General features: G+C 43.4%; 1 protein-coding gene across 2 annotated transcripts in view; it reads left to right on the forward strand.

Moving 5' to 3' along the window:
- The window catches only part of mbtd1 (mbt domain containing 1), a 50,219-nt gene that overhangs the window by 15,024 nt on the left and 9,495 nt on the right, over nt 1-25,700 (forward strand). For both annotated transcript variants that reach the window (XM_054736365.2, XM_054736366.2), the window contains exons 7-14: nt 3,800-3,934; nt 4,029-4,117; nt 4,249-4,483; nt 16,349-16,404; nt 18,195-18,299; nt 18,384-18,531; nt 18,617-18,699; nt 18,833-19,067. In XM_054736365.2, the coding sequence (XP_054592340.1) occupies nt 3,800-3,934; nt 4,029-4,117; nt 4,249-4,483; nt 16,349-16,404; nt 18,195-18,299; nt 18,384-18,531; nt 18,617-18,699; nt 18,833-19,067 (1,086 nt within the window). The remainder of the gene's footprint in view (nt 1-3,799; nt 3,935-4,028; nt 4,118-4,248; nt 4,484-16,348; nt 16,405-18,194; nt 18,300-18,383; nt 18,532-18,616; nt 18,700-18,832; nt 19,068-25,700) is intronic.

A 25,700-nucleotide genomic window follows, 5' to 3' on the forward strand; every position in this document is an offset into this window, starting at 1 on the left:
TAGAGAGAGAGAGAGAGGAGAGAGAGAGAGAGAGAGAGGAGAGAGAGAGGGAGAGAGAGAGAGAGAGGAGAGAGAGAGGAGAGAGAGAGAGAGAGAGGAGAGAGAGAGGAGAGAGAGAGAGAGGAGAGAGAGAGGAGAGAGAGAGAGAGAGAGGGGAGAGAGAGAGAGAGAGAGAGAGAGGAGGAGAGAGGAGAGAGAGAGAGAGAGAGAGAGAGGAGAGAGAGAGAGAGAGAGGGAGAGAGCGAGAGAGAACCTGTGGTGTGAACCAGTTGTTTCTGCCAGTTGAATCTCTTGGATTTCCCTGCATGTGTAGCTCGGGGGTGACGATGGCTGAAGATATCGCGTTAGCGTTCACACTTGTTCAATTTTCAATTTTAATTCTGGTGCCTGTTAGCAGCTGAAACATCCTCACGTGCTTGTGGATATCATATATTGTATATGGAGACATGACTGTAATAATAAGTAAAGGTTATCAGCTGTAGCTTCAGTGTGCTCATAGGAAACGTGACAAAAGAAAACAAAACACATTTCTCTTCATGGCCTATATAGTTGTCATCATCAACATAACATGATTTACAGAATACATGTGAACAACTAACATTTCATGTTCTACCACCGGATGTTTGGATCAAAATATGAACCAATCAGATCTTAGATCAGGTGAGAGCCAGGTGTTTCCCATCATCCTCTAGGTTTTGCAGCCGAGGGAGAGCAACTGCAGCGCCTTGCTCCAAAATCTGCGGCCGCCTTGATCTCACGAGGTTATCGTTGCCTACGTATGCATGACGTCAGAGCAAGTCGGGTCAAGTCGGACACAAATCTAACCGGCATGCACCGCTCGCCGATCACCGCTGGTCTAATCTGCGCAGAACTGGCTCATCTCGAACACAGTCAATGGCTCGAATACAGCAAAGCGGCGTTGGTGATGTACTGCGTTGTTTGCCGGAAGTATGCGACGACAAAATCGTGTTTTGTTGAGGGAACAAACAAATTCAAACTTGAATACGTTATTATGTTTGTGAATGTGTACAAAATAAAGGTTATTACATTTAAAACGGTTCAGTTGTTCTTTTGACTCGTTTTGGCAGCTGACCAGCGGGGCCGGTAAATATTCAGAGTTACCGGCCCGGCTGGCCGGTTGGTTTTGAAGTTAATGTCCACCCCTGGTAGTCCACACGTCCTGACGCTACCCCAACGTCTGCATTTACATCGGGTTATGCAAATCAGAGGTAACTCTTTCTATTTATGCTTGTAAACGGGTTATTCTGATCAACTCAGAAACCCGAACACCGACCTTAACCCGATCATAACCCGGATATTGGCTGCATGTAAACGTAGTCAGTGTGCAGTGATGCAGCACTCCAGCACTGTTCTCCATTAGAGCTGGAGGTCAGATCACCAGACTGCACAGGGACCGTGGGGGACAGGCAAATTTATGGAAAACAAATATCAAATAAATAAACAGACAAACAAATGGAAGTCTGCAGCAGTGCAGCCTGCCCCCATACCCCCTCTATGCCATCATCGGGTTATCTTTTGGGGAAAGGACCACTTATGAAGACCTAAGCCTGCGTCAGCGTTGCAGGACGTTAACAGCTGTTTAGTACAAAACGACTACAGATACTAATCACAAGGTGCTTCACGTTAAAGTAGCTTTCTGGAGTCTTCTACTTTCTGAATTTCTGTATGGTTTTTCAGAAATCAGCAGTGGTCATCTTATGTACTGTGATTGCAAAGTACACCCCTGCCCCACAGAGCTCTGTGCAATAGGAAACTCCAGAACTAACCAATAGCGCCATACTACCGCTTACTTGCTTCAAATGTAAGGAACACCTCGGCTGATGCAGAGTTGGTGAACTTTTCACGGACAAGAAAGTCTCTAAAATATAAATATATGAGAATAATACTCGTAAAACTACGTGTTTTAGCTAAATGATGGTGATGGTGCCATCGGATAAGAGAAATACTCCAGAAAGAAACTTTAAAACAATAAAACAAATGAACATAAACACGAGAATCTATCAATAATCAATAACCACACCTGCTTGTGATACCTATTTTAGTTCATGCTAGTCCAGATCCTGTTCTTGCTAGTCATAGTTTAAAATAAAGCAACAGTTATTGTATACCAGCAGAAATGCAGCGCCTAAACCTACTTTTTAATCAAGTTTAATTGTTTATTTTTATGAATGAAGGGCTCTGCAGGTGGAGGGTTTGGAATCAGATATTTCAGTTTTAGAGTTGTTAATCTACGTAACTAGAATTTAACGCTGTTGCTATTCAGCTTCGTTAAACCCTGAGAAAGATCTAACGAACTGGCAATGAAACTTTTATATATATATCTATATATATATACATATATATATATGTATATAGATATATATATATATAGATATAGATATATATCCACGGATATTTATATAGTCGATAGAAGTTCATACACCAAGCAGCTTGGTCTATATTTAATCAGAAGATTAATATTTAAGAGATTTAAATTAATAGCAAAAGTTTGTTTATTAATTCAGAAGATCTAAGGAGATCTTTGCTCGTTCAGTGACCAAATGCACCACTCTGTGTTTTATTCCAAAGAAGAGTCCGGCTTAAAAAGTTAAGAATTTATTACTAACAATTCATAAATGACAATTTATGAAAGGGTTTGTAATTAAAGCATCCTGTGTGTGGATGAAACTAAACATGAAGTGTGTGTGTTTGGATGTGTGAATTAGGCCTCAGAAGGTTTTATCTTGGAGAGAGAAAAACGCGTTCTGGGTGAAAGAATTTGGTTTGCATTTAAGCTAAATTATTTCTTCATAAAAGGCATTCAGACGCAATCTGTCGGAAGTGTCTACCTCACCCAGTTAGGAGACCCCCTTTTGGATCTGAGATGTCAGGGGGAGATGATGACCCCCAGCAGGAGGTGGGTAGAAGAGCCGTAGTGCTACCAAGTCGGTCCCGAGATGTCTCCGGGTCACGACGACTGATGAAACTGGTTGTGTCTCAAAAATCAATAACTCTGAAGGAGTTTGCGTCAGCTTGTGCTGCAGATGGCGTTTCTGTTGAAGCGATTCTATCGGCGTGACAGAAACGCTTTAGTAGAGGTTTCAAACGGCCGACTCGACCCTCTGGACTCTCGTTGCCACGGAGAGAATTTGGTGAGCTCAAGAACTGAACTTGAACTGAGGCGTTAGGTTTTAGGAGACGACCGGCAATCTTATTCTAACGAATTAGATCTTGACACGTTAGAGGGTGGGACTTACCATACTCGGAACACGCTGTAATGATCGGTTTTAATGACATTAATAACCTGCTTTAACCAACGTGTTTTTGTGACTCCGATTTTCTGCACCATTTCGTATCGGACTCCCCGCTGTGGTTTCGTTTTGTGTTGCTGGTTGGTTCTCGCACCAAAATGGAAATTCTTGGCCTGAAACCGAAAGTGGGGAAACCAAGGCCGAAAACCGAAACACCGAAATAATTAAAAACCATAGTATTAGGTCTGTAACATTAACCCTGTAAAGTCACAATATTGCATTCAGCGAGCCACAGCTTGAAGTTCTTACTTTACACCAGAAGATAGTGGAGATGTGTAACTTCAGTCTGAGCAACACTTCTGGGTGCTTCTGTTGCAATTTTCAGAGTTTATAGGGTTTGAAAACTGTCATTCCAGTCAGCTGATTGCATTTGTCATGTCCTGTAACAGAGATCCAACCTGCAGTTTACTGCCTGGGGTCATCACTGTCCATCAAGACCTGATGATGAGGGCTGAAAGTGGTCTAAGTGCTATTTCTTGTATCGGCAGGGTTCAAGGCACTCCTGCGATTCGAGGGCTTTGACAGCGATGCCAGTAAAGACTTCTGGTGTAATCTGTGTGTCCCTGAAGTTCACCCCGTGGGCTGGTGTGCTTCGAGCAACAAACCCCTGGTACCTCCTAAAAGTGGGTCCTGTTGCAGACTAACGTACATGGGGAAGCTGCTGGTTCTTCTGCATGTTGGTGGTAATTCCAGCGATCTGTGTGTTGTCCCCACCAGGTATACAGCATAAATACTCCAACTGGAAAGCCTTTTTAGTGAAGCGTCTTACTGGAGCCAAAACACTGCCACATGATTTTAGCACAAAGGTGAGACCCTTAGCCAGCAGAATTCAACCTCCATACGTTAACCCTTTCATCCTAGTACCTGACCAGGTAAAACCCGCTGATGTCACAAACCACCTGTTTCTCTAGTCAGCAGTATTCTGTTTTACCTTCAGGTCCATGAGAACATGCAGTTTCCATTTAAGAAGCTGATGCGGGTGGAGGTGGTGGACAAGAACTACTTGTGCCGGACTCGGGTGGCTCTGGTGGAGCAGGTGATCGGAGGTCGCCTCCGACTGGTCTATGAGGAGAACCAGGATGGCTTGGATGACTTCTGGTGCCACATGTACAGCCCCCTCATCCACAACATAGGCTGGTCTCGAAGTATCGGACATCGCTTCAAGCGGTCAGGTGGGCCTAGTTCATGGATGAATGGTCCTGGAGTTCTCCTCGTGTTCTGCAGGGTTTCTTCTAGAAGTTTTTAAACGGGGGTGGGGGTAGGAAGGTGTTAAACACACCCCGTCTTCCTCCGGTCATGACAGTGATTTAAGAGACTCATCTGAAAATGCAACCACAAATGAGTCTCAACTAGCGCTGGACGACATGGGAAAAGAGCATATTGATAAAAAAAAACCATATTGATCGATATTGATAGTTATTGACAAATATAAAAAATAAACTATAAAATATATGTAACCGGATTACAGGATACAATAAGATAATTAAAAGAAAAAATAAACAAATGGGCCAATAATTAGGTTCGGGGAGAATTGGAGGTTGTTTAACAATGACTGGAGTCACGGGTATAGCATGAAACGGTTTATATACTAAATTTTAATGATAATGGGAAATATAACACATAAAGATAACACACAAAAACAGATGAAAACAATCGACAATAGTAAAATGCTCGGTATGAGATTTGATCATATGAGTCACAAGTCAGCCGGCGTCAAGTCAAATCCCCACGCTTGGGGTGAAAGTCAGAGTCCGGTGGTGCGATTTTTTCCTACCGCACCGTTGAGATTGTTCACAGAAGAGAGCAGTCTGCTCTTCAGTTACTTGAGATGTCCTGGTTCGTTCAGTGGTTAAGGCTCGCCATCTCCCTCGTCAGGAAGAAATCCAGTTCTCGTTCCAAGTGAGTGATCATAGGAGTCGGGATCAAACCCAAGGAAAAAAAAAACCCAGCCAACGCGCTCCAACGGTTCCCTCCTACAGAGGATTGGTTCACTCTGTCGTCTCCACACAAATCGCGTTGGTTCCAAGTTCCTAGCTCTTATTAGAAGGAGTCAAGTCCGCCTCTCCCTCTATCTATGCGGCACCCAAATCAGGGTTCTTCACGGCCTCGACCGTTGTTTTTTTTTCTCTCTCTCTCTCTCTCTAACCGCTCAGTCTTTGCTTTCTGTATCTGCGTGCTGCACAGCCGTTTGTCTCTCCTCTCGCTCAGCTGCGTCGCACGGTTTTATTTCGCGGAGGCGGGACTTATTTCTCTCAGCCAATGAAATTTCAGATTCCCACCTGGACCAATAGTATACAGCTTTCCTCTTCTGTTTCTGTTAGGGATGTTCAAGATTCTTGTTTTAACCGATGTTTAATATTAAACTCGTTATTTTAGTTATTCACCCTTCCAATAATTCATTATGAAATTATCTATTAGTTAATTAGATATCTATTAATTAGTATTGTTAATTTCCTTAATTTATATTTTATATTTTATCTAAATTGAGGATGGATCATATTAGTAAGCCAATTAGTTAATACCTCATTAAGGTTCTAGCTTCTGGGTTACATCCTCCCCCATTAAATATCATGCACGTCCCTGTGCATTGTTTCTACGGGGTACACAACTTCTTGAGTAAGAGAGTCAATAAAAGCTTTATTAAGTCCTTGGAAAAGGGACCTAACTACGGTCACTAGTGGATTGCCCAATTGAGAGTAAGTTAGTCTTTGAGGAGGCTGACTACTTCGTTCAGATCTCCTGACATACATCTCTGGTTGCACAGTATCATGCTCATCCGTTTCGGTTTGATTCTCAACTGAGACAGGACGAAGTGAGCTCTCTGTTTCCGACAGAGCTGATAAGCTATTCTCTAAGACTTTGGTCTTTTCAGATGTATGTGTCTGATCGTGTATGATGGGTTCAAAACTTACATCACGTTGCTGCGACTTTAGGACACCATCCAATTGAGGTAGGTTTGTGTTAGTTTCATCCCCCGTTTCTACGTCAGGTAAGTATACTTCGTTTTTTTTCGTTTTTTCAGGTAAGTATGTTGCTGCTTCTTTCACTCTTTCAGGTAAGAATGTCGCAGTTTCACTCATTCTGTCAGGTAAGAATGTTTCGGTGTTGATGCCTTTGTCAAGTAAGGACAATTCAGCATTTTCATTACCAGCTAAGGTTGGTTCCTTGCGATCCCCTGTGTGTAAGGATAGTGTGTTTTGTTGTTGAATATTATTTACCGGTCCTGAATCTGCTATGAGTTCCCTATTTGGCAAGGTGACCGCTATTTGATAGGATGGTCGGTTTAGCACTTGTGGAAGATCAGAGTAATAAAACTCATCTACCTCTTCGTCAAGTGGCTCATCTGGGTCAGGTTCTAAGGCTGAACTCTGTCTTGTATGAGGTCTGCTAGGTTTCGTAACGCGTTCTGTTTCATTTTCTAATGAAGAGAGAAAACCACAAGGCAGTAAAAGATCTCTGTGGAGTGTTCTGTTGGGTCCTTCTCCGTTCTCTGGTTTTACAGTGTATACTGGCAAGTTTTCCATCTGTTTGAGAACTATATACACTGTTTGCTCCCATTTGTCTGCTAATTTATGCTTTTCTCTTAAGCGAAGATTTCGGACTAAAACACGATCTCCCACACCTAGTGTGGACTCACGAATGTTTCTGTCGAACCGTTCTTTGTTCTTCCTCGCTGTTTTTTGAGAGTTTTTTATGACAATGTCATAACTCTGTTCCAGATGACTCTTCAGTTCTTTAACATACTGAGAATGAGTTATAGAGGGCTTGTTCAAATGCGGTAACCCAAAGGCAATATCTATAGGCAACCGAGGCTGCCTACCGAACATTAGCTCGTAGGGAGAGTATCCCGTCACGTCATTTTTTGTACAATTGTACGAGTGAGTAAGTGGTTTTACAAAATCGCGCCAGTGATGTTTCTCAGTGGCTTGTAAAGTTCCCAACATGCTGAGTAATGTACGATTGTACCGTTCAACGGGGTTGCCACGAGGGTGATAAGGGCTCGTTCTGACTTTACGGATACCAAGTAAAGAACAAAGTTCCTTGATTGTACGTGATTCGAAATCCCGTCCCTGATCACTATGAAGACGCTCAGGAAACCCGTAGTGGACTAAAAAATGTTCCCACAGGTTCTTCGCGACGGTGGTGGCTTTCTGATCTTTGGTTGGGATGGACACTGCATACTTTGTAAAATGATCTGTAATCACTAAGACATCTTTAGTGTTCTTACTGTCTGGTTCTATGGAGAGAAAATCCATGCAAACTAACTCCATAGGTCTGGTGGTGGTAATACTCACCATTGGAGCAGCTTTGTCAGGGAGGGCCTTCCGACGGATACATCTTTCGCAAGTTTTAACTTTGATTTCGATATCACTAGCCATTCTTGGCCAGTAAAAACGGGACCGAATGAGATCTGTCGTACGTTCAACCCCAAGATGCCCCATATCATCATGTAGGCTTTGCATGACTGTTGAACGTAATGAATCAGGCAAGACTAACTGCAATGATGTCTCTGGTCCTAATTGGCGTCTCCGGTACAGTAAATCATTTTGAAACTCAAACCGTTTCCACTCTCTCAAAAGGTTAAGAACCACCGGGGGTTCTGCAATAGTATCAGTTGGCGGTTTATTGTCAGTCATAAGCAGCTGAATGACTCGGCCAATGGTTGGATCTTTCCTCTGCAAGGAGACAAGGTCAGCATGGTTATACTTGGGCACAGCAAAGAAACTGTCACTATTGTCTTCCAACTGGAATAGGTCTGGAATGGCCGCTGCAGACATGGCAAGTGACTGAACTAAACCACAAGGAGAATCAGTCTCATCCAAGACCATGTGCTTTTGGCATGTTGCCTTCACTGCTTCGGCTTGAAGTTGAAGCTCGACTTCTTTGACAGAGGATAAAAGATGAGATCGGAACTCATCTAGTCGTTGGCATTCCTCAGTGAATTTTGAGTTGTCTTCAGGTTTATCATGCAGCCTCCTAGACAGGCCATCCGCGTCAACGTTCTGTGTACCTGCACGGTATCTGATGTCAAAATTATAGGTGGACAACGCAGCTAGCCAACGATAGCTCGTTGCATCGAGTTTTGCCGTTGTTAAGAGGTAAGTTAACGGATTATTATCAGTAATGACAGTGAATGTGTTCCCATACAAATAGTCATGAAACTTATCTGTTATGGCCCACTTTAAGGCTAGAAACTCCAACTTGTGCGCAGGGTACCTAGTTTCACTAGAGCTTAAACCGCGACTTGCATAAGCGATTACCTGTGTGACACCGTTTTGCACTTGGTATAGCGCTGCACCGAGTCCGGTCGTACTAGCATCTGTGTGTACTAGATATGGGAGTTTTGCGTCAGCGTAGCCAAGAACTGGCGAAGTGGTAAGTTTTTCAATAATAGTTTGAAAGGACTTCTCACAGTCTTGGCTCCAACGATTCCCAAAGGGTTCTTTGGTGTTCAAGTACTTTGATCTACATGGTGGTGTTTTAAAGTTTTTCCGTTTGGGTGGATAACCAGCCGTGAGAGATGTTAGTGGCTTGACAATATTTGAGTAGTCTTTAACGAAGCGTCGGTAATAACCGGTAAATCCTAAGAAAGATTGGAGTTCCTTCAAAGTTTGAGGCTTCGGCCATGTTTTGAGTGCTTCCACCTTATCTGGATCGGTTTTTATGCCATCTCGAGATACTATATGTCCAAGATAACGCACAGATGTCTGGAAAAAACGACACTTATCTGGTGATAGCTTGAGTCCGTATTCTCTAAGCCGTTCAAGAACGTGAGAAAGTCTGGTTTCGTGTTCTTCCAAGGAGTTGGAAAAGACGATCAAGTCGTCTAGGAAAACTAACACTTCCTTCAGATTAATGTCCTTCATACACTTTTCCATAACCCGTTGGAAAGTGCTTGGAGCATTTGTTATTCCTTGTGGCATACGGTTAAATTCATAAAACCCAAACGGGCAAACAAAAGCAGTTTTAGGTTTATCCTTTTCACACATCTCTATTTGATAGTAACCTGACTTGAGGTCCATCACAGAAAACCACTGTGATCCAGCGAGAGCAGAAAAGGACTCCTCCAAGTTAGGCAGGGCATATGCGTCGCGAATGGTTTGCAGATTAAGCTTTCTATAGTCTATACATAGACGTACTTCACCATTCTTTTTCCGAACTACCACTATTGGTGAGGCAAATGGAGACTCCGACTCTCTTATTATACCGGTTTCCAAGAGGGCTTCCAAATGTTTTCTCACGGCTTCATAATCATGTGGATGGATCGGCCGAGATTTCTGTTTGAATGGGGTCTCGTCTTTTAAGTTGATGTGATGTCTTATCTGTTGTGTATGACCAAAATCAAGATCGTGGTGCGAAAACACATCGGAGTAAGTGTTAAGTTTGTTGGTGATCCTCCCTTTCCATTCTTCGGACAAGGGCGAAGTACCGAAGTCAAAACTGAGAGGAGGGTTTGAAGGTGAAGTCTGTTGCTGCGAACTACACGCCGCAAGTACTTTCTGATCACTTTTGTCAGGTTCTGGATATGGCATAACACGATCGGCTTTAACTAACTCAGCGATCACACAGTTAGTGGGTAATGTGATGTCATGGTTAGTTTCGTTTCTTAGTACAACAGGTACTTTGTATGGACCATGTGAAGGTAAGGAAATGAGGCAACAGTCTACAATTATACCCCCTGGTAGAGAACCATTGGTGGGTTGTTCAATGAGTGCATAAGGCTCATGCTTGTTTTGGCTGGGTTGCATAAACCCTTCTAGTAACAGTTTTTTATTTGCAGGGAGAACTTCTTGGGTTCTCCCTCGAAGCTTCACCACACCAACTCGTCCATCTTTGCTTTGTTTTTTTCTGACTGCTAAGGCTTTTAGCACGTGTTGGTACCCATAAGAGAGTGCCTTGGAATCAGGTAAGTTATTGGCAGACAATTGCTCATACAAAGGATCGAGTGTGTTTGTGCCAATGAGTAGTGGTGTATCAGAGTTTGAGCTTATATCCGGAACCACTAACGCAAGGGTAGGTAACTCAAGTCCAGACTGATCGAGCTCTTTTGGAAATGTGACACTTATCTCTATGTATCCTAAATAAGGAACTGCTTGACCGTTTGCGCCCTCGACTTCTAACAGATTACTGATGGGTTTAATTGAGAGGTCAGGTAAGTGTTCTTGGTAAAAAGAATTGGCAATGGTGGTTACCTGGGACCCTGAATCCAGTAAACAATTACATTCAACACTGTTAACTGAGACTGTAGCTGTGCATCGCCCACCCACTAATCTTTTGGGAAGTTTTGGCACTGAATGAGCATGAACTGGCTTGCAAAAAAGTCTCTCTGTCCTTTCCTTAGAGGGACTTGTTTCTACTTTAGCACCTATCTGTCCCACGATAGGAGCTTCTACCGGTTTAAAGGAGGAGACTGAGCAATTGGCTTTGACATCTCCCACTCGCACTGCTTCTGTCTAAGAGCAAGTCTTTTAGTTGCAACTAGTGCTGGATTTGGCTCGTTGCTACAGCTAGAAGCTATGTGCCCATCTTCTCCGCACTTAAAACAGTATCCAGGCTTTGGTCTGGGCACCACTGCTGTTATCTGCTGAATCTGTTTGGGCTCATCTGGAATTTTAGTCCCCACACGGGGTTTTGACTCTTTTTGAGTTTTCTTTGCCTTTTTATCTGTGTTGTTAACCTTAAGCTGTGCAATTTGGCTCCTGAGCTCAGCGATTTGTTTGCGTAAGTCATCACAGTTATCATCTATTTCCAGTTCACAAGTGTTTTTACTCTGAGAGCATGTTGTTTGCACATTTGAATACACTCTAGTTCGTTGTGCCCCTAAGTGTTGTTTCATGCGTGCTGCTTTAGTAGCCTGTTTGTCTTCTTCAGTGCGCAGTTTGAGGAGAAGTGCTGTAAAATGAGGCGGGTTGTCTTTCTTTTGTTCGAGTTGCAGGTTTGAAATCAGCGAGCTGTCCCAACAGCCTCTGCAAAACTGCTTGAGCAGCTGCTGGTCGGCGTCACTGGAGGAAATTCCATTCCTCTGAATAACTAGGTTTAACAAGGTGTATAACCTCTGAAAGTAATCGGAAGGTTTTTCACCACTGTCCTGGTTTGTGTTTAAGAAGCGAGCAAAGAGCTCGTCGCCGTCTTCGACAGCTGCGTAAGCTGAATCGAGATGTTCAAGGTACGTTTCCGGGTCGGATTTTGGACTAAGAGCTTTAACGATGCTCGCTGCTGGGGCTGACAGACTCTCCACGATTCTTCGTACAATTTGGGACTTGGTGAGTGAAGGATCATTTATGCATAACACTACACTACTACGCCAAGTATCATAGTCAGTTTCAAAAGAAGGGTGTGGAACTCGCCCTGAGAACGGTTTTAGTCTGTATTGTGAAGTAGGCGGAGGGATAACCTCACTGCTTTTAACAATGTGTTCCACAATAACTCGCTGAACCTCAGGTGTGTTTAAAAGATTTGGTGGAATGCAAGGGTTTTGTTTTCCAGTCTCTGTAGGTGGACAATTGTCCTTTGAGTTGTTCATATAGTTAACTTCTGGTGTTAAAGGCAGGGAATATGTAACTTGGTCACTATGGAGCATTGGCTCTGGTTCAGTGACTGGTTCAGATGCATGGGTATCCCTTCCTAAAGATTCCCCAATTTTTGCCAGTTCCTCCATTAGAAGGTCTTTAAATGATTGATTGCTACGCGCAGCTATGTCCCTGAGCTCTGACAGATAGGCATCAGTGGCAGATGTGCTAGTTTCTAGACTGTACGCGCTGGCTAGGTCTTGAATATGAAAGAAAACATCTGGGTTCCTAGTACAAGGTTTGTCATAGGGTAAACATTGTTTCTTTAATTCCTTAACAGTGGCTTCATGTTGAAACTCCACAATAATCTGATCACAGTTTGGTAACTTAATGCGCCTGTTAACTGGTCCGAATCCTTCCATAAACCCAAAGACTTCGTTATCAAGGTCTGTATCAGTTAACCCACTGATTAAAACAGCATTTGAAACTTTGACCTTTTCTGTTTTCACAACTTCCATTTTAAAACACTCAAAAGTACCAATAATGCCAAAATGGCAAACCACTGTGACCTCCAGGCACTCTTATGATGTCAGTCAATGGTTAGCTAAGGTAACAACTCTACAATTCTCCTGGCTGGCTCGCCAAGTTTTATGTAACCGGATTACAGGATACAATAAGATAATTAAAAGAAAAAATAAACAAATGGGCCAATAATTAGGTTCGGGGAGAATTGGAGGTTGTTTAAGAATGACTGGAGTCACGGGTATAGCATGAAACGGTTTATATACTAAATTTTAATGATAATGGGAAATATAACACATAAAGATAACACACAAAAACAGATGAAAACAATCGACAATAGTAAAATGCTCGGTATGAGATTTGATCATATGAGTCACAAGTCAGCCGGCGTCAAGTCAAATCCCCACGCTTGGGGTGAAAGTCAGAGTCCGGTGGTGCGATTTTTTCCTACCGCACCGTTGAGATTGTTCACAGAAGAGAGCAGTCTGCTCTTCAGTTACTTGAGATGTCCTGGTTCGTTCAGTGGTTAAGGCTCGCCATCTCCCTCGTCAGGAAGAAATCCAGTTCTCGTTCCAAGTGAGTGATCATAGGAGTCGGGATCAAACCCAAGGAAAAAAAAAACCCAGCCAACGCGCTCCAACGGTTCCCTCCTACAGAGGATTGGTTCACTCTGTCGTCTCCACACAAATCGCGTTGGTTCCAAGTTCCTAGCTCTTATTAGAAGGAGTCAAGTCCGCCTCTCCCTCTATCTATGCGGCACCCAAATCAGGGTTCTTCACGGCCTCGACCGTTGTTTTTTTTTCTCTCTCTCTCTCTCTCTAACCGCTCAGTCTTTGCTTTCTGTATCTGCGTGCTGCACAGCCGTTTGTCTCTCCTCTCGCTCAGCTGCGTCGCACGGTTTTATTTCGCGGAGGCGGGACTTATTTCTCTCAGCCAATGAAATTTCAGATTCCCACCTGGACCAATAGTATACAGCTTTCCTCTTCTGTTTCTGTTAGGGATGTTCAAGATTCTTGTTTTAACCGATGTTTAATATTAAACTCGTTATTTTAGTTATTCACCCTTCCAATAATTCATTATGAAATTATCTATTAGTTAATTAGATATCTATTAATTAGTATTGTTAATTTCCTTAATTTATATTTTATATTTTATCTAAATTGAGGATGGATCATATTAGTAAGCCAATTAGTTAATACCTCATTAAGGTTCTAGCTTCTGGGTTACATATACTTTAAATGCGGCCCTGGCCATTTCATGCTATTCCTTAATTCCATGCTGTAGTTGTTTTTTAAAACACAGAAATGGTTTTGTTACCTGTTTTCCCGCTACGTTTCGTCTGCGGCTGCAAACTTCCTCAGGCTGACGCTGATGGTGGCGTCACTTCCTTCTCCGTTTATCTGCGGGCAGCAGAGGACGTTGTCGCCCTCTACTGCCCGCTCTCCCCTCTCCGACGATGCAGTCCCATGCGTGGTCCAGCGTGTAAACTCCGTCGTCCCTGTTCATGGTCCCACATCCACGTCTCCTTATCTCGATTGCTTCCTTGATCCATCTTTTGTATTTTTGTTGTTCGGTGTTTATGATCCATGTGTTGTCCCAGTCCATTATATGGTTTTCTCTTGTGCAGTGATCTGTTACGGCTGACTTCTTTATTGTGCTTTCTGCTTCTTGTGTTGCTGCTCTTGTGTGTTTTCAACTTGCCTCTTCCTCGCACTCCTTTCTGTGTTCTATTGTTCGTGTGTTGAGGTGGCGTCCGGTTTCTCCCATCTATGTTTTATTGCAGAGTTTGCATGGGATTTCGTAGATGACTCCACTCTTGTGTATCTATCATGGACATCAGAACACCCCACCATACACAACATGTCAGTAATCAGAACATTATATCACCGAGCAAACATGGTAACAGAAGAGAGAGACCGTAAACAAGAGGACAAACACATACAACACGCTTTAAAGACCTGCAGATACCCGACATGGGCAATAAACAAAGGAAAACAACAAACAACAACAGAAAGCAAAGAACAACCAAAGCATAGAACCAGAAACCCAGAAAGACGAGAACCAGAACCAGTGATAACCCTACCATACATCAGAGGCATAACGGAAAAAATAAGAGCAACAATGAAAAAACACAACATAAACACACCAACAAAGCCATACACAACAGTTAGAAACAGACTAGTACACCCAAAAGACAAAATATCAGCTGGACAAAAATGTGGAGTCATCTACGAAATCCCATGCAAAATATGCAATAAAACATACGTAGGAGAACCCGGACGCCAACTCAATACACGGACAATAGAACACAGAAAGGAGTGCGAGAAAGAGGCAAATCGTAAACACACAAGAGCAGCAAAAGAAGAAGCAGAAAGTACAATAAAAAAGTCAGCCGTAACAGATCATTGCTTAAGAGAAAACCATATAATGGACTGGGACAACACACGGATCATAACCACTGAACAACAAAAATACAAAAGATGGATCAAGGAAGCAATCGAGATAAGGAGACGTGGATGTGGGACCATGAACAGGGACGACGGAGTTTACACGCTGGACCACGCATCGTCGGAGAGGGGAGAGCGGGCAGTAGAGGGCGACAACGTCCTCTGCTGCCCGCAGATAAACGGAGAAGGAAGTGACGCGCCACCATCAGCGTCAGCCTGAAGAAGCCGGCAGCCGCAGACGAAACGTAGCGGGAAAACAGGTAAACAAAACTGTTTCTGTGTTTAAAAAAGAACTACAGCCTGGAATTAGAGATACGACACAGCAAGTACACACCTAAGATGCTATTCCTTCTTTAACTACTTTCAATAAAGAACAGGCAAAAACAAACTTAAATTCAATATTTTATTTAAACATCTTTGTTTTGCATTTCAGGAAAAGATGGAATTTTGCCCATTTTTCAAGCAGAAATGGAGATTTCAGTTCAGTTCATGATTTTCTTCAAATGAAGGTTCACAATATTCACATTTATACAGCGATGTTTGCAAACGTGACGGGACATGATTTCATACCACCTGAACTTCCACTTCTCCCCCTGAGCCTGAGATCAGTGGTCTCCTCCTGTTCAGGCTTTGGTGGGACCTTCATCACCGTCTCCTTGTTCTGCTCTCATTCCGCCTTTCCCGGGATCCCCTGATGTCCCTCTTCCCTGTTCACGTTCTCTCCCTTTCCTTACATTTTTAATCATATATTTTGTCATGTTAAACCTTTTTTAACCATTTTTAACAATCTTTTTATATTTTAAATGTTGTGTTCTTGTGAAGAACCTTGTGGTTTTTATCTTGAGAGGTGCTACATAAAAGATCGTTTTCTGTCTCACATGCTCCTCTTCTGCTGGTTTAAAGCGGCCACCTGTTGATTAGTTTGAGCGCTACTGCCACCTAGTGACTGGGGGTGGTTTTGCATACCAGCATGAAAAAAATATTCAAAAAATTAACTCATTCGCTGCCAGCCGTTTCCTGATCGGTAAAGCCCTTCGCTGCCAGCGTTTCTCGCCGTTTTTACCGTATTTAAGAGTCACAGAACGTTGCGCGCTAGGATGATGTTGACGCCAAAACAAAGCGGTGACTCATCTCTTACATCAGGAAGAATTTGCGCGTTTCGAGCGTTATCTGTTCTTTCATAATCCGTTGTTGAATTGTGATCGGCAGACGCTTCTCCGGTTCGCGCCTCACTTTTTTTACAGCAGCGGCCCAAAACGATCTAACACATGGATTTCTGCTTCCTGATCACGTGACGTGCGACGTACGCGAATGAAGATCGGCTTTAGAGCTGAGATGTTTGTTCTCTCAGCGCGGGAGCTCATTCCGATGCCCAAACTGTAAAAAAAAAATGCAAATGACGACTTTAGTCGTCAATGGCAGTGGATGAGTCAAAAATTCTCCAGCCCCCGAAGATCTCCAGCACCCCTCCGGTGCACGCCTTGACCCAACATATCCCAAGTCCATTTGTTGGTGTTACAGAACTTTCAAATGTTTAATTAATTCTGTTTTCTTACAGACGCAACAAAGAAATCTGATGGTCAAGTTGATGCTCCTGCTAAGTTCTTTCACAAGGTAATGCAGAACATGTACCTACACATGACGTTGATCTGGTTGCAGGCCATCAAGGTCACTGATCTGTTCTCCAACAACAGTTCGTATAGCAGTAACCCCTACCGCACACTGGAAGCACCGGCGGCCCAGAACGGCAGCGGAACGTCACTGCTTCAAATAGAATCCATTATAGACTGGAGATTATTCAAACCACCCGTGAACCATCCGGGAATGTTCAGAAGCAGCTCACCGTGCCACACCGTTAAAGATGGGGTCGGGTGGTATTTTTCTGGGACATGACTATTTCCACAGCTAATATAGGGCTAGACAGGACAGCACACACCGTTTTAGTGTAAAACCCCCCAGTAGGTTTCAAAATAAGACTATCGCCTTGTCTCTTGTCTCGTCTTCTACCTGTCCGGGTCCGGGTCGCGAGGGCAGCATCCCAGCTAGGGAGTTCCAGACCATCCTCTCCCCAGCCGCCTTCACCAGCTCCTTTGGCAGGACCCCAAGGCGTTCCTGGTCCAGATCGGAGGTGTACTTTCTCCAGGGGGCCTCCTGCCGGCAGGACATGTCTGAAACACCTCCCTGGGGAGGCGTCCAGGAGACATCCTAACAAGATGCCCTAACAAGCCACCTCAACTGGCTCCTGACGATATGGAGGAGCAGTGGCTCTCCGAGTCTCTCCCAAATGTCCGAGCTCCTCACCCTATCCCTACGGCTGAGCCCAGCCCCCCCACAGAGAGAACTCATTTTGGCCGCTGGTGTCTGTGATCTCGTTCTTTCGGTCACCACCCAGAGCTCATGACCATAGGTGAGGACTGAGCGGTAGATGGACTATTGAAGAGCATTGCAGCGATGTGATTTCATATCTATGTAGATTACATCAGTACGTGTGAGCTAACCGCTCAGTTACTCCCAGCATGGCTCCAGAAGTGCAGCGGTGTGTTTTCATGGCTTTAATCCTGGCAGTGGAGCAGGGTTAGGGTTAACCCTAACCCGTCATTCATGAAGTCAAACTGTGATGTCACACGTAATTCCTTTCTTTTGGGTTTAATGGTGGACGGCAGACTCGCCTCTGCCAGTGCGCCCCAGGGCAGCTGTGGCTGTAGCTTATCCCCACCAGTGTGTGAATGGGTGAATGACTGATTGTGTTGTAAAGCGCCTTGGGGGGTCCCAGGACTCTAGAAGGCGCTATATCAAATACAGGCCATTTAATCTTGGAACGTGCATCCCTGGTGTCTGAGCAGTGGAACAGCAGGGACGCCCATTCTGTTAGCTAGGTCTACGCTGAGCAACAAAGGGATGCTGACACTGGGACGAGTCTGGGAGGTGGAGCTAGCAGACTTTAAATGAGTCAGCGGAAGGCAGGTCCATCCCAGTGTGGTGTGAAGTAGATGCCAGTGATAGAAGATGTGACCTAGATAGTAAAGTAGATGAAAGTTTGTTTGATATGAACACAAATAGTTGTGATTATCATCAGGAAGGCCAACTCAGTAGTGATGTAATCATCGAGGATGCACCTCAGCAGTTAGTGTTGTTGGTTTACAGCAATAAAGGGTTATTTAAGGAAATGTAAAACAGCTGTTTGGATGCAGCACCTGGCTCTGGCGGTGACTGCGTATGCTCCAGGGCAGCTGTGGCTACGATGTAGCTCAGCTCCACCAGGGTGTGGATTGTGTCCTGTACAGCACCTTGGGGGGTTGTAAGGCTCTGTACAATGGCAGACCGTTGGTTTGGAACCAGTGGAGTGAGATTGTGTCAAACCCATACTGCATCCATGCTCACACACATCTGCTTTTGTGTTCCAGGTGAAAGACGTGGACCAGGCTGGGGACTGGTTTAAAGATGGGATGAAGTTAGAAGCTATTGATCCCCTGAACCTCTCAGCTATTTGTGTAGCCACTGTGAAGAAGGTAGAGTGATGTTGGCCATCAGAACCAAGTTCAGGCCCTTGTTCAGACTGTTCCACACTCATCAGGTCCTCCTGTGCTGTGTAGGTGCTGGCAGACGGGTTTCTCATGATTGGGATTGATGGCTCAGAGGCTGTGGATGGGTCAGACTGGTTCTGCTACCACAGTACCTCCCCCTCCATCTTTCCTGCTGGCTTCTGTGAAATAAACAACATAGAGCTCACTCCTCCCAAAGGTACAGTACCCCTGCATGCTGGGCCTGGCTCACCTACTGCGGTACAGCTGGACCTGTGGTGCTGATGGTCTTTTCTGATCTCCAGGATACACTAAACTGCCATTCAAATGGTTTGACTACCTCAAAGAGTTGGGATCAGTAGCTGCTCCTGTTAAACTGTTTAACAAGGTCTGGTTTAATGCTTCTACTGTACCATGAGCATGTTCTACTGTGTGAATATCCAGTCTTTGGTGCTTGAACGTTACTCCCTGAAAGGCCCAGGAACTCCGATGCTCATTTGTTCTGGTTGTGTTTCTTCTAGGAGGTTCCTAATCATGGTTTCAAGATGGGCATGAAGCTGGAGGCTGTGGATCTGATGGAGCCCCGACTGGTGTGTGTGGCCACCGTGACGAGGGTCGTGCACCGGCTACTGAGAATCCACTTTGATGGCTGGGAAGACGAGTATGACCAGTGGGTGGACTGTGAGTCACCTGACCTTTACCCTGTGGGGTGGTGTCAGTTGACTGGCTATCAGCTCCAACCACCAGCCTCACAAAGTAAGAACACACTGCTCTTCCATTTCATTTTCTGTTCCTCACTTCTGATTACCTTCAATGGTGTCTGTTTGTTGCAACAGCAGGTACAAAAACTAACTTGTTTTTATTTGGCTCTTTTTCTGTCCTGCCTGTTTATTATCTTCCTGCATCTCCTCTCAATCCTAAAGAGAAACTGCTACCTGGGTTCATATATATTCACCTCATGAGTTACCTTTGAACTGCAGTTCTAAAAGATCTACCGACCGCTAAAACAGCGGAGCGCTCGCCGGCCGCATCAGTGATCGGTGCGTCACCGGATGGCAAGGTGATGCGCCCCGCTCCACAGCAGCGAAACGCATCAGGCACAAATAAGAGAATAAAAGACAGAAGACATAAAAGGAAATGAGCCGACATGAACGATCGTGTGTTAAATTAGTTTTTGAGGTGGTGACACCTGATTTGATAATGTTACTGTGGCCGTGCTCAGGACGCAGATGTCTGGAGCGCGTCAACAATCAGAGCTTTGCATGCACAAGCTGGTTAAGGTTAGGATGGGGGTGAGGGGAAGGTTAAATTGCAAGAGGGTAAAGGTCACAATTTGGTTAAATGTCTGTTTTACGGCGGGTGACAGTACCGACGCTCTGGCACAACGCGTTGCCTCCCGACGCGCAGGAGCTTGTCACCTGCTGACAGCAGGCTGCTGTCTTTTCCGAGGACTGCATCTTGCCGGTCATTATCACGTGACAGCGACTAGTCGATAGCAGGCATAACAAGTCACTATAGAGCGGTGAAGTCGACTAGTGACTAGTTCATACAACCCCTGCTACTGCTCCCCAGAGTGTTCTGCAGCATAATCAGCACGTTCTCTTTGAACTTGATATCAAATTTTCGCCTCCTCTTCGTCTCCGCACGGTTAAAGTTACCCTCACGGTCTATCACTGGCAAATCAAAAGTGAGACGATGACAAAACCGCCCCCCGTACTTGCTTGTTACCACATTCCACCCGGCCACAATAAAATAGCAGCCATTATTCACCTCCGCCGACTCTGACACCGGCCAACATGTGATACCCGGCCGTTAATTAAATACAGGCTTTAATATTAGAGGATTTACGGTATCTGTTTACTTTAACAGAGCTACAGCGGTGCTAGTGACGAATATACAGGAAGCGGCATCCTGACCAATCACAAGCTTGCGATCTCTTGTCACTTTTGGTGGATGTTTAAAATTTTGATCATGTCTCTTGTCACCCTCTGTGAGCCCGTCGGAGAGCCCATGTGCAGAGGGAGAAGTATCAGTCAGGCCTTATTTGTGTTTCCACTCGCACACAGTCTGTCATTCTTCAGTCGGCCAACAACGACCCCTCATCGTCTGCCACCTGCACACTTGTAGCGCTAACACATTAGCGTCGGCAGGCTAGGGGTTTGGTGGGGCTGGATGGCGTGAGTTCAGTCTCGAACCGGCGGTGTGGTGTTCATTAGGAATGGGTACCTGTGGCATTTGAATTGGTATGGTACCAATTCCCAGTGCCCACGAATTGATACCGGTACTTAATGGTAACAATTTTTGAAACTTTTGAGTGTTTAATAAGTTTCCCCATATTTCCCCAATGCATAACCATATTTTATACATATCATGATAATAACATACGACTGTTAGTATTTTATCATCGTAGTGTTGTATAAAATTCTTCAACATGAAAACCTTTAACAACAGTTTCTAAATGAAGCAAAAACAAACCCAACTCCATGTACTCCTAATCCTCTTCTAATCCCTCTGGAATAACTCTGGTGAGGAGACCATGTGTTATAAACTACAGATGAAACTAAAGCAAACTTCGATACCATACAACTGTTTGTATTTTAATATTGTGGTGTTTCACTAACTAAACCAGCTCCATGTACTCCTGTTCCTCTCCTTTCTCCTCTGGACAAACTGTGTGATGGTGGGTCCTTGTAGCTTTATAAACTGTGTCATGGTGGTCCTTGTAGTTTTATAAACTGTGTGATGGTGGGTCCTTGTATTTTTATAAACTGTGTGATGGTGGGTCCTTGTAGTTTTATAAACTGTGTGATGGTGGGTCCTTGTAGCTTTATAAACTGTGATGGTGGGTCCTTGTAGCTTTATAAACTGTGATGGTGGTCCTTGTAGCTTTATAAACTGTGTGATGGTGGGTCCTTGTAGTTTTATAAACTGTGTGATGGTGGGTCCTTGTAGTTTTATAAACTGTGATGGTGGTCCTTGTAGTTTTATAAACTGTGTGATGGTGGGTCCTTGTAGTTTTATAAACTGTGTGATGGTGGGTCCTTGTAGCTTTATAAACTGTGATGGTGGTCCTTGTAGTTTTATAAACTGTGTGATGGTGGGTCCTTGTAGTTTTATAAACTGTGTGATGGTGGGTCCTTGTAGCTTTATAAACTGTGATGGTGGTCCTTGTAGCTTCATAAACTGTGATGGTGGGTCCTTGTAGTTTTATAAACTGTGTGATGGTGGGTCCTTGTAGTTTTATAAACTGTGTGATGGTGGGTCCTTGTAGTTTTATAAACTGTATGATGGTGGGTCCTTGTAGTTTTATAAACTGTATGATGGTGGGTCCTTGTAGTTTTATAAACTGTGTGATGGTGGTCCTTGTAGCTTTATAAACTGTGTGATGGTGGGTCCTTGTAGCTTTATAAACTGTATGATGGTGGTCCTTGTAGTTTTATAAACTGTGATGGTGGTCCTTGTAGCCTTATAAACTGTGTGATGGTGGGTCTTTGTAGTTTTATAAACTGTGTGATGGTTGGTCCTTGTAGCTTTATAAACTGTATGATGGTGGGTCCTTGTAGTTTTATAAACTGTGTGATGGTGGTCCTTGTAGCTTTATAAACTGTGTGATGGTGGGTCCTTGTAGCTTTATAAACTGTATGATGGTGGTCCTTGTAGTTTTATAAACTGTGATGGTGGTCCTTGTAGCCTTATAAACTGTGTGATGGTGGGTCTTTGTAGTTTTATAAACTGTGTGATGGTGGGTCCTTGTAGTTTTATAAACTGTGTGATGGTGGTCCTTGTAGCTTTATAAAGTGTATGATGGTGGGTCCTTGTAGTTTTATAAACTGTGTGATGGTGGTCCCTGTAGCTTTATAAACTGTGTGATGGTGGGTCCTTGTAGCTTTATAAACTGTATGATGGTGTTCCTTGTAGTTTTATAAACTGTGATGGTGGTCCTTGTAGCTTTATAAACTGTATGATGGTGGTCCTTGTAGTTTTATAAACTGTGATGGTGGTCCTTGTAGCCTTATAAACTGTGTGATGGTGGGTCTTTGTAGTTTTATAAACTGTGTGATGGTGGGTCCTTGTAGTTTTATAAACTGTGTGATGGTGGGTCCTTGTAGTTTTATAAACTGTGATGGTGGTCCTTGTAGCTTTATAAACTGTATGATGGTGGTCCTTGTAGTTTTATAAACTGTGATGGTGGTCCTTGTAGCCTTATAAACTGTGTGATGGTGGTCCTTGTAGCCTTATAAACTGTGTGATGGTGGGTCTTTGTAGTTTTATAAACTGTGTGATGGTGGGTCCTTGTAGTTTTATAAACTGTGTGGTGGTGGTCCTTGTAGCTTTATAAACTGTGTGGTAGGGTTGTCACGGTATGAAAATTTAACCTCACGGTTATTGTGACCAAAATTATCACGGTTTTCGGTATTATCGCGGTATTTTTTAAACGGTGTTGCATATGTTCAGAAAGCATTGATAGTCCTGTTCTACACAAACTGAAATAGTTCTGAAAAGGTTTAACAGTGTTTATTAAACCTAAAATAACACAAAGCCTTAGCAAAAGTGCAACTTTTCACAAGTAAAGGAACAAATAGCTTCTTTTTCTGGAACATGTTACAGAAGTCAGTGCAGGTTTAAATTATACAAATCCAAACATTCGAAACATAAACAATATGTAAACAAATCAAAGAAACACCACTTGTTTTCTCATATACTTGTTTTCTTCATTATCAAAATGAAAATCTAAAACTCCAGTCCACACTTGACTTGAGCACTGTACAAGTCAACCTTAAAAAAATATGTATTTAAAATAAATAGCCACTTTAAACAAATGACTAAAATAACTACTACACTATGTAATCAAATCCAAATGTTCAAGTATAAATGGCATTGAATAAGTAAACAAATCAATGACAAGGAACTAATTGTATATTTCTCTTCATCATCAACAAATAAGATGCTTCATCCAGCAACAGGGTGTCCGTGACACGGTTTAAATGCTGGCAGAGGACGCTGCGGCTGCAGTATATAGTGACTCGTTGCATTCTCCCTCAACCAAAAGTCCTCACGTCATGCATTTAAGCTAAAATGCTAATGTTAACCTACCTTGCACTGGCTGTAGAGACGTGGGTGATGGTCACGCAGATGTGCCTTGAGATTCGAAGTGTTGCTGCCTTCTGCAGACACTTGTTTCCTGCACGTTCTGCAAACGGGATAGCCGTCTTCTATTAACTGTCCCTCAGCGTTTTTCAGAAATCCAAAATATGCCCATACTTCCGATTTAGTCTTCTTTGACGGCTGATGGATGTCCTGGGCGCTGCCGTCTCCTCCTTCGGCCGTTATTTCAGCTTCAAAGTTTTGGTGCCGTTGCAAACTAAAAAGTGCGTGTGCGCGCCGCGGGAACTTCAGCTGAAGCGACGGTGGCTGGTAAGGGTCATTGCGCCGAAACCACGGCCACGGTAAACCCACCGAAATAATATAGTTTTTTAAAAACTGGACGGTTATTTTTATTGTCAACTTTTTCTACCGGGGTTTACCGCTATACCGGTTACCGTGACAACCCTACTGTGTGGTGGTGGTCCTTGTAGTTTTATAAACTGTGTGATGGTGGGTCCTTGTAGTTTTATAACCTGTGTGATGGTGGTCCTTGTAGTTTTATAAACTGTGTGATGGTGGTCGTTGTAGCTTTATAAACTGTGTGGTGGTGGTCCTTGTAGTTTTATAAACTGTGTGATGGTGGGTCCTTGTAGTTTTATAAACTGTGAGATGGTGGGTCCTTGTAGTTTTATAAACTGTGTGATGGTGGGTCCTTGTAGCTTTATAAACTGTGTGATGGTGGGTCCTTGTAGTTTTATAATCTGTGACGGTGGTCCTTGTAGTTTTATAAACTGTGTGATGGTGTGTCCTTGTAGTTTTATAAACTGTGATGGTGGTCCTTGTAGCTTTATAAACTGTGTGATGGTGGGTCCTTGTAGTTTTATAAACTGTGTGATGGTGGGTCCTTGTAGTTTTATAAACTGTGATGGTGGTTCTTGTAGTTTTATAAACTGTGTGATGGTGGGTCCTTGTAGTTTTATAAACTGTGATGGTGGTCCTTGTAGCTTTATAAACTGTGTGATGGTGGGTCCTTGTAGTTTTATAAACTGTGATGGTGGTCCTTGTAGCTTTATAAACTGTGTGATGGTGGGTCCTTGTAGTTTTATAAACTGTGTGATGGTGGGTCCTTGTAGTTTTATAAACTGTGATGGTGGTTCTTGTAGTTTTATAAACTGTGTGATGGTGGGTCCTTGTAGTTTTATAAACTGTGATGGTGGTCCTTGTAGTTTTATAAACTGTGTGATGGTGGGTCCTTGTAGTTTTATAAACTGTGATGGTGGTCCTTGTAGCTTTATAAACTGTGTGATGGTGGGTCCTTGTAGTTTTATAAACTGTGTGATGGTGGGTCCTTGTAGTTTTATAAACTGTGATGGTGGTACTTGTAGCTTTATAAACTGTGTGATGGTGGGTCCTTGTAGTTTTATAAACTGTGTGATGGTGGGTCCCTGTAGTTTTATAAACTGTGATGGTGGTCCTTGTAGCTTTATAAACTGTGTGATGGTGGGTCCTTGTAGCTTTATAAACTGTGTGATGGTGGGTCATTGTAGTTTTATAAACTGTGATGGTGGTCCTTGTAGCTTTATAAACTGTGTGATGGTGGGTCCTTGTAGTTTTATAAACTGTGTGATGGTGGGTCCTTGTAGTTTTATAAACTGTGATGGTGGTTCTTGTAGTTTTATAAACTGTGTGATGGTGGGTCCTTGTAGTTTTATAAACTGTGATGGTGGTCCTTGTAGCTTTATAAACTGTGATGGTGGGTCCTTGTAGTTTTATAAACTGTGTGATGGTGGGTCCTTGTAGTTTTATAAACTGTGATGGTGGTTCTTGTAGTTTTATAAACTGTGTGATGGTGGGTCCTTGTAGTTTTATAAACTGTGATGGTGGTCCTTGTAGCTTTATAAACTGTGTGATGGTGGGTCCTTGTAGTTTTATAAACTGTGTGATGGTGGGTCCTTGTAGTTTTATAAACTGTGATGGTGGTTCTTGTAGTTTTATAAACTGTGTGATGGTTGTCCTTGTAGTTTTATAAACTGTGATGGTGGTTCTTGTAGTTTTATAAACTGTGTGATGGTGGGTCCTTGTAGTTTTATAAACTGTGATGGTGGCTCCTTGTAGCTTTATAAACTGTGTGATGGTGGGTCCTTGTAGTTTTATAAACTGTGTGATGGTGGGTCCTTGTAGTTTTATAAACTGTGATGGTGGTTCTTGTAGTTTTATAAACTGTGTGATGGTGGGTTCTTGTAGTTTTATAAACTGTGTGATGGTGGGTCCTTGTAGTTTTATAAACTGTGTGATGGTGGGTCC

Source organism: Nothobranchius furzeri, chromosome 16 (assembly GCF_043380555.1).
Source record: "Nothobranchius furzeri strain GRZ-AD chromosome 16, NfurGRZ-RIMD1, whole genome shotgun sequence".
Classification (NCBI taxonomy): Eukaryota; Metazoa; Chordata; class Actinopteri; order Cyprinodontiformes; family Nothobranchiidae; genus Nothobranchius; species Nothobranchius furzeri.